The sequence below is a fragment of the Silurus meridionalis genome, chromosome 19 (assembly GCF_014805685.1).
Source record: "Silurus meridionalis isolate SWU-2019-XX chromosome 19, ASM1480568v1, whole genome shotgun sequence".
Classification (NCBI taxonomy): Eukaryota; Metazoa; Chordata; class Actinopteri; order Siluriformes; family Siluridae; genus Silurus; species Silurus meridionalis.
The window spans coordinates 12,630,234-12,640,008 of record NC_060902.1 but is presented as its reverse complement, the minus strand read 5'-3'; the positions used below and the strand labels follow the sequence as shown (position 1 = coordinate 12,640,008).

Sequence of the window (9,775 nt, the reverse complement as noted above, 5' to 3'; positions counted from 1 at the left end):
AAACTAAATCAGGAATTACAAAATGGATCAAACACAATTTTTCGCATTGATATTAACAAAACAACTTTTTGGTTATGTACATGTTTAAAAGTAATGCTCTTTATGGTTGTGTAATGCTTCCAGCTGAGGTTTGATCTGGTTGTTGGTAGTCTTAAATGCCTTAAAAGGTGTTAAAAAAAAGCCTTAAAAGGTGGATCTTGGTTTGCAGTTTTGTATATTAATGCACTTGTTCCTCTGCTTTCTTTTACTTTTACTTGTAGTGCCTTTGCATTATAAAACTCCCATGGTAAATATAATGTGAGGTAAGAATGATCAAGACCACAAACTGGGAAGAAAATGGAGGGGAAGAATAAAAACTGCATTACGCCAGTGCCTACCTTTTACCCGTTTCAGTTTCTAGGCAACCAAAGATGGCACTTAGCGGCATACTACAGCATCAGCTTGCCTGCTTGATAATAAATGTATGATTTGTCTCCCCCCCTTCCCCCCTCAGAAGAAGTGAGTCAGCAAAAGTCACCAAAAACACTTAATTCTGATCTTCAGTATGGGAATAAAATGAAAAGCAATGTCTACTCTCTCAGCCTTTGCATTTATGTGTTCAGAGAAGGACGAGAATCGTTATTTTATGAGGCTTTGCGGTTGTGTTGGTATGGGTGGCCGCTCACGAGAGAGAAGGACAGAAGGAGAAACCCAAAACAACACAAGACAGGAAAATGGACAGGAACCGAGCTGTTTATGGCACGGACGTAACCGCTGACTGGCGGGTTCTCTCGTTCGTTGCGTATAATTATGGGCTCTGAGTTCGAAATAGGGAGCTGTAGTCACAGCCACGCTCTCTCTTTAGCCTCCCTTTACCACCACAGCTTCGAAAATACACCATCTCCCAGCATGCCCTGGGAGCCACTTCAAAAGGGGCACCAGTGCTAAAATCAGAACAGGAAAGACAGAGATTCACTATTGTCATAAGACTTCTTGGAATCCTGAACATGCCAGCACACGAAGAAGTGTGTTTGTAGTAGGGTTAGGGAAAAATGACCAAAAAAAAAGAATGTAATAGTGTTACATTTGGAAAGTGAAAGCAAATAAATTACAATAAGGGACTGCTGGGACTTTCCAAAATCTATAGTCATGTCTTCACATGACAAACCACATCGAAAGTTTTGAGTAAAACTAAAAAAAAGGAACAAATACTGAGGTCCAAACCAAAAAAAAAGGACAGAATAAAGACATCATTCATTACATCTCTCTCACACACACACACACACACACACACACGCACACACACACTCTGTATGTAAGGACTGCGGCAGTGGGTGCTGTCCGATGACGAATGGCCCAAAGTAGGTTAGCCTCCTTACTCACCGAGGCTCTGCAGAGTGCCAAGCAACATCATTTTTAAAAATCATGTCCATTTCTAAGGACAAGACTTACAGCCTATTAGAAGACAATGTTCTGCACTAGCTCTGACAATAACTCTTCCTTTTAGTGACCTGAGCCTCGACTGTGATTTATTTTACAGAAGCAAGGACAATGACACAACTGTAAGGTCAGTGAAGCAAAATAAACAGAATTACTGGAAAAGAAATGCACCCCATTCATTTCTGTAGCAATCGTGCAATGTAAATCATACATTTGAGGTCGACTGCCATTTTTTGGATCTCTGTATCAAGACCAGGCCAATCATAACAGTACATTTAATAAATAAATATTATCTTGAGTGGGTGTGAAACTTCAACTATACACCGTTTACACTTTTGCCTTTCATTCAAATTTTTTTAGCTTAGAGTTCCAATGAAAAATATGTATAATGTATAGGCAAAAGTCCTTGGACACCTGCCATTTCCAGTCATATGTTACCAAAAATTACGAGAATTTAATAGGATGTCTTTGGATGTTGTAGCATTAAATTTCCTTTCACTTGAACTAGGAGACCCAAACCTGTTCTGGCATTACACTGCCCCGGGGCACAAAGCCAGCTTCATGAATACGTCTAACAAAAGTGAGTACATCCCTCACATTTTAACAACACTTTTTATTATATGTTCTCAAGGAACTATAGAAATGAAAATTGGGTATACTTCAGAGTAGCTTGTATAGCAGTACAGATTTACTGTCCTCTGAAAAGAACAACATACTGCCGTTATTGTCTAAATAACTGGCAACAAATGTGAGTACACCCTAAGTAAACATATCAAAACTGTGTCCAAAGTGTCAATATTTTGTCTGAGCACCATTGTTATCCAGCACTAGCTTAATCCTCTTGGGCAGGGGTGGCCCACCAGTCAGAGACCGAGAGCCACATTTTTTACTGTGTTGCTGCAAAGAGCCACATCATACACATGGGGACACATGAACATCACCTATCCCTTCCTCACACACACACACACACACACACACACACACACACACACACACACACACACACACACCTCTGCTCAGCCAGATTTATTGTAAATGTCACACACCAACATAATGACAGAAATTGACTCCTACAGTTCTAAGACCACAGGACAGTCATTTTCAACAATGAACACTGCACTGCCTCACACACACACACAAACTCTTAGTTTAACCAAGTCTACAAACAAAAATATAATAATTTACAATAGCGTTTTTCTTTTACTATGCATGTTACTTAGTGGGAATTTTGGCATTCCTTGCCTTAAACAATCCCCTTCAAATCTGCCTTGTATTCCGTTGTTGCCACTCGAAGCAATTCTTTCACATGGGTGTCAGTCAGAACAGATCAATGCTTTGATTTCACGTGTTTCAGGGTAGAAAACACAGACTTTGTTTTTTTTATTTTTTTTGTGCGTGTTCACTTCGCTTGAGTTCAATACGGTATTTTCGTCAAACGCGCATGTGCGTAAGATGAATATACCGCAGGGGTGGGCAATTAATTTTTACAAGGGGCCACATGAGAAACCTGAATTGTGTCAGAGGGCCACACCAACGATAATATTTTAGGGATGCACCGAAATGAAAATTCAATTCAAAAGGCAATGAAATCCATAATTTTTTGTGTTATGCCTTTTGCCTTTACACCATCACTGGAAAACTTTCCTGCCTTTTCAAAAACGTCCTCTACAGACGGAGTGCGGATGCTCGGATTGACTACTTTTCTGTGCCGCGTTCTTCTCATATTTAGAATGGCAATCGGGATGTTTGAATTTCAGGTGATAAATTAAACCCGACTTGGAGAAACTCTTTTCAGATACACCCCCTCATGAAATTTCAGCATTGCATGTTTTGCAAATCGCTATCCGCACACCGCAGACATGTTGCTCTTATCCAGATAACCGAGTGCTGGCTGCGCTTTTTTATTGCGTCATTACAATTGTGTTTCTGCCGGTTTGTTCCGGTGATTTAGGTATTTCTGTGCATCCCTGTAATTTATGATTGGCCTCACGCGGGCCGGACAGGGACGTACAAAGGGCCGGATGTGGCCCGCAGGCTGTAGTTTGCCAGGTTTGCCTAAGTTTCCCAGTAGGGGCAAGCTCATTTAAGTCTTAAAAATACCGTATTGAACTCAAGCGAAGCGAACACGCACATTAAAAAAACAAACACAAACTTCAATATGAACGTAACCCCTGTTCTTGGGCATGTGTGGCAGCGGAGGCGGGGCCGAGCGCCCGCTGCCACACATTGCCACGCGTTTTGTGAATGGAGGGTGAGGCCGGGAGCAGGAACACACGGGAATGCCTCACCTGAAGAGAATTCTGACTAATGAGTGTTCTCTCTCTTGCAGTGAGGTGAGGCATTTAAGGTGGAGTGTGAGGATGTGTGTGTGTGTGCCGGAGAACGTGTGCTCCAAAAGGTTCAGGTCTGGAGACATAGTTCACGTACCTTTACTTTCAAGGCAGTTGTCATCTTGGCAGTGTATTTGGGTCGTTATTATGTTGGAAAACTGCAGTTTCTCAAGGGAGGGCATCAGGTTCTGCTTCAGAATGTCACAGTACATATTTGAATCCATGCTTCCCTCAGTGAACTGCAGTTTCCCAGTACCAGCAGCACTCATGCAGCCCCAGACCATAACACTACCACCACCATGCTTGACTGTAAGCATGACACAATTTTCTTGGTACTCCTCACCAGGGCGTAGCCACACATGCTGGACACCATTAACCATTAACATGGTTCCAGTCCTGTGGTCTGATGAAATCAAGATAAATTTGTTTGTCTTTAATGGTGTCCAGCATGTGTGACAACGCCCTGGTGAGGAGTACCAAGAAAATTGTGTCATGCTTACAGTCAGTTCAGGGTGTTACCGGTCTTTTTGTAGCCAAGGCCATCTTTGTGAAAAGCACAAATTCTTAATCTCAAATCCTCAGTCTTTGCCATGAGGTGCCATTTTGAACATCCAGTGGTCAGTATGAGAGAATTGTACTCACAGCACCAATTTTTAACTGCTCTAATACAAGATACACACATTTGTATTGTCCTGTCAAGCAGACAAAAACATGAACATGATGAATTGGACAAAGTGGCTTTGCATGGTTACACTACATACATCTATTATCACTTAAGGTGTACTCAATTCAGTTGCCAGATATTCCAAATATAATGGCTGTATGTTGAGTTATTTTAGAGGACAGTAAATCTGTACTGCTATACAAGCAGCACATTGACTACTCTAAAATTGATCTATAACTATAATATATAGTTTCATTTCTATAGTATTGTCATTTGAGAAGAGATACTAAAATGGTTGCTAAAATGTGGGGTGTGTATTTACTTTTGTGAGATACCGTACAAGGTTTATGTGAGTTGGAAGATCTTAATTGGCTTGCTATAGAGCTCAGACCTCAACCTTTTCAAACACCTTTGGAATAAATCGGAACACTGACTGCACCCTAGGCGTCCTCACTCTTCATCACTATCTGACTTTAGTAACACCCTTGTGACTGAATGATCACAAATATCTTCAACCCCTTTCCAAACAACCTTTTAGAAAAGTTTAGGTTATATAACAGCAAATGGGGACTAAATATGGAACAGGATGTTCAAAGGTCACATACGAATCATATGAACTTCATGAATTTATCCAATAATATACTGTATACTCTAATCAGCATTCACAGATCATTACCCATCTTCTGGAGACCCCCTAAGCCTAACATCTGTAAATTAGTGTTTACAAAAGCTAGTGTGGCTTTAATCAAAGGTTACACGAGATCAGGTTTAAGGCTGAACTATCGCTCTGATTCAGCCTGGTATAATTACCACCCAGATTGATTACAGTCTGAGCTAATAGACTGGAAAGTAGGAATTATAGGCTTAAATTGGACATTTGGGAGAGCAGCAAAAGCTTCTTTTAAAAACGTTTCAGTTGAGTTAAATCCCAGGATCATATTTACAAAAAAAGAAAGCATGCGCGCACACACACACACACACACACACACACACACACACACACACACACACACACACAACACACACAAACACACACACTCATGCTAGTTTCGATTAGAGAAAAGGTTTTAGCATAAAGCTAAACCTAAGGCAAATTAGACCTGTGTAGATGGTTCATAAGACCAAATTGCAAACAGCCCTAAATACATGGTACTTTATTGTACAGTCAGGTTTATTTTTTGCTGAATATTTACACAGTACTATCAGTGATTATGGTTGCGACAGCCCTTCAATACTCGTTTAAATGTTACACACTTGAAATATCTCTGTGAGTTCTTCAAGCTGTTTCTTTTAGATATTCCCCAGCTAAATAACCACAGTTGCTTTATGGTACTTCACCGCTCTAATTCTCATTCGGTTATTTATCTTAAAGTATAGTCATTTCGAATTGTTTAGTACACACTCTATAGGAAAGGTATGGTGAGGTATCGTGTTCCTGGATTACTTTTTTACTGCCTCAGAGTGTTCTCAAAGAGGGTCTAGGAGGCATAGCTGGTCATTTAAATGGGTTCAAATCTTATTAACAATTAATTTCAACAATGACATGAATGTATATGTAGTAAGTATCACAAATAATCTTTTTCCTCTTATTTATCTCCATAAATAGTACACTCTATTATACGAGGCGGTATCAAAAATTTTAGAAACTATTTTTGTAACACGCCAAAAGATGGCAGCACAAGGCTGCACGCGCAGTCACAGGAAGCACCGACCTTCATAAGTCAGTGTGACAAAAGACATTGTCCTGTTTATATTGAAAGCTGTGCAACTGGTGCTAATTTGATTACGTGCGTTTCCAGCAATCATCTACCTAAGGCTGAGATTGCCAAAGTACACACACATTCACATTAACCAGTGTCTGTGTACACTTTTTCACACACATGGACACAACCGTGTGCACTCATTGCACATTCTTGTTTTTTTTTTGCATTTTCTTCAGCACACAAACACACATGCATTCATACTGACGTTATCTCTCTCTCACACACACTCTCCCGGTCTCTCTTAATCTGTTTCTGCATCTGCTTCTCTTTCTCTCTCTTCACACAAATACAGCACTTGCCACAGGATCATTTTACTATTGTGAACCTGCTGGCTGTTGCAGGCCTGTTTAGACACACATACAGGAAAGTTATCAGCTATAGAGACAAGCCAAAATCTCTCCTGCACACAGTGTAAGAGAGGGTTATATGAGATTCCATTGATTCTTGACATGTTATAACTTGTAGGTACACTTTCGCTACAAGACAGTGACCCACATTTAAAACGTGAGCGGAAATCATGGAAATAACATTCAGACCATTCATATCTCTAACAAATGCCTTAAAGTTTTGGGTTATTAAATTATTCATATTAACTCATGTCATTCAGTAACATTATTAGAATGATATATTACGGTTATTAGAGTAAAAAGGAAAGAATATATCAAGTAGTTCTGGAGTTTATGGGGTTAGTTGGGTGTTGTTGGAAGTTTAAATGGTTGTCATAAGAAAGGAATGCTGGTTTTTATCATTAAGGGGAAGAAAAACAGAAGGTGACAGAGTGAAAGTGAAATCCTATTTTAATTAAAATGAAAGCCTAGGATACTTGGAAGCAACATCTCTATCTCTCTCTCTGCTGTTTTCATCCAAAGATTATCTTCTACTTTCACAGTTCTATCATTCAAATGCAAAAGTGTACCTATCTCCTTTTTACTTATAATTCATTTTACAAAACCTCAATTGATGGACTCACAAGACTGCATGAATAACTCTTTCCAAAAAGGCTGTGTGTCCTCCAAATCATGTCTTTCTAGCTAAAAAAGCCGCCCATTAATCCCCTATGTGAGTATTTAGGTCGGCACTAAAAGGTATGCTTTTAAAATTCACATTTTCTGCTCTATTTTCAAACAGAAACCAAGGACTCCATCATGCAGACACACAACAAAACATCAAGCCCTCGTGAGTGATAGCTGTGGGGCTGTCAGCAAAAGACTTACAGTGCAATTCAAAACAAACTATGACCCCTACTGGGGACATCCCCTTCTACTCAATTCTTTTTGCGAAACCCATTGGATTGCGAAAAAATAAATAAACAGCTCATATCTGAGGGCATTGTTCTGATTAAATGCTCTAAGTTGTGACATAAATCGAGAGATACAACAGCCCCCTAAGGCAGGAAATACCAGATGAACCCACAACGTCTCCAAAGCTGAGGTATGTTTAATTATACTCCTAACTCAATGATTGATAATGCTATAATCGCTGCCTCTTGTTCCCCCTTCACACACAGTTGTCCTTAGTCCTAAGGGAGAGATAAAAGTGATGTGTTTTCTGAAGGGATATTTGGAATGCCTTTCTAGGAAAATGCTGCCTCCACGTCCCCAATTGTGCTTTTTGAAAGAAATAAAAAGTACATTTCTGACCCATTTTGTGCCTGTTATACATGTGCGGTCATTATTCATTCTTTCATTCATTCTTTCATTTTTTTAATTCATTCTTACACACTCTGCTTTAGGTAGGAGCTCACACCGGATGATAAGTGCCGATTGCAATCACAGTGCACACACATTTGCACACAGGGCAAATAAGCCTAATCACTTCACCTTCTGATATGTTTTCTGAGGTGGGAGGTAACCAGAGAACCAAGAGGAAACACATGGGGAGGACATGTGAACATCAACAATCAGGGTAATCAATCTCACATAGCTGCAACTCTAGATTCAATCATGCCCAGAAAACTGATTTACTCCCTGAACTATCTTTTAACACATTTGTCACATTTGTCAAATTAAGATTCAAGGTATGAAGGCAGATCTATAACTATTCACACACACACACACACACACACACACACACACACACACACACACAGAGAGATACAGAAATAAATCAAAATAGCTATGCAGTAGTTATTTTCTGGCACTGCAGTAGGATCAGTGTCAGAAATTGCCATTACTCTTTACGATTATTCGAATATTCGACTCACATTCGCACCGGAGTGCAGTGCTCTTGATCAGCCGGCTGCAGGCGTCGCACCAGTCCTGCGTGACCCTCCGTGGGGCAAAAAGGTGGCCTTCTCCTTTTTCCTCTTTCACCCCGAAAATGGACCATGCCTGCCTTCTCGGCTGTTCAGTCCGCATAAGCCTCACGACGCCGCGTCTGCCTTGCGTGAGCCGCTCCAACTGGATTCCTTCTAGCGTGTCCGCTTCTGTGGACAAGGACCTGAAGTTCTTGCGTTTGCCCCCTGTCCGGGGTGACAGTTCGCCGTGGGTTTTCGCCGAGCTCCTTCGCGGCTGACTTCTAACGTCACCGTTGTTGTTCGCGTTGTTCGCGTTGCGCGCGTCGGCGCGTCGGTACCGCGTCTGCTCCGCGTCGCTGCCCGGATACTCCAGTGCGCCCTGCGCCGCGGGGACACGGTCCCGCGTCCCTTTCGTGATACGTGGCGTCTCTGCGTCGCAGCTGTCGCTCGTCTCTAAGAAGACCGTGTCTGAAGATGAACAGTGGTCTAATTGCACTTTCGGTCCTGGTACTGCTGGTACTGCTCCGACTGCCGCCGCGCGCCCCCGCGGCATCTTCTCCCGCGACGATTTGCGCATTAATTTCTTACCCTCGCTCGCCAGTTTGCGGAAGAATAGCTTCTCAGAATCGAGGTGGTGCCGAGCCGGGTGTTGCTCTAACGTAACGGACGCCATCGCCTTCGAAACGAGGGACGGCGACGTACGATGAATGGCGATGATCGGTGGCGGAGTCGTGACGCGTGTGGATGCGACAAGTATGAAATGGCAGCGAGTCGGAGGACGCGCTCTTAAAGAAGACGCGCCTCTGCGCTTCTGACTGCCTACGCGCACTCTCCAGCTTACAGCAACACACACACACACACACACACACACAGCTCGTGAAGCACAGTGTCACAATCGATATTGCATATTTAAAACAAGTTTTCACCATCTGAGGGAGTTTTATTGCACTGTCACCAATGGCTTGCTCATAAGGGATAAACTTATAGGCAGTAACCCTATACATTCATATTTTATCAACTATTTATTGCTTTAAAGCTGTTTTTTGGACAATGGCCATCTTTAAAAGCACTGAACAAATAAAACTACATTGAATTTGCTTTACATTTTATTCCTTCTTTAACAAAATACAAACATCCTCTCACCCTAACTCACATTTATTATTCAAATCTACAGTTTTATGTGTAAAAAGCCAGTTAAAGGCTTTTGTACCTGGCTAAATGAAAAATCTGAGAACTTTTATGAACATGAAATCATGAACTATCCTAATAGGATGGGTGCCAAAACTTTTAATACTACTCTTTCAAACAATATACAACGTCAATGCTTAATGAGTTATAGCTCGTCTAGTGATTTATCAGAATC

The 9,775-nt window shown here is 41.3% G+C and overlaps 1 protein-coding gene across 1 annotated transcript in view; it reads right to left on the bottom strand.

Moving 5' to 3' along the window:
- rassf5 (Ras association domain family member 5) overlaps positions 1–9,215 on the bottom strand; it is a 44,801-nt gene extending 35,586 nt beyond the window's left edge. Inside the window, exon 1 of the mRNA XM_046875712.1 lies at positions 8,380–9,215. Coding sequence (XP_046731668.1) covers positions 8,380–9,085 — 706 coding nt within the window. The 5' untranslated portion in view covers positions 9,086–9,215. The remainder of the gene's footprint in view (positions 1–8,379) is intronic.
- Between the last annotated feature and the right edge of the window lie 560 nt (positions 9,216–9,775).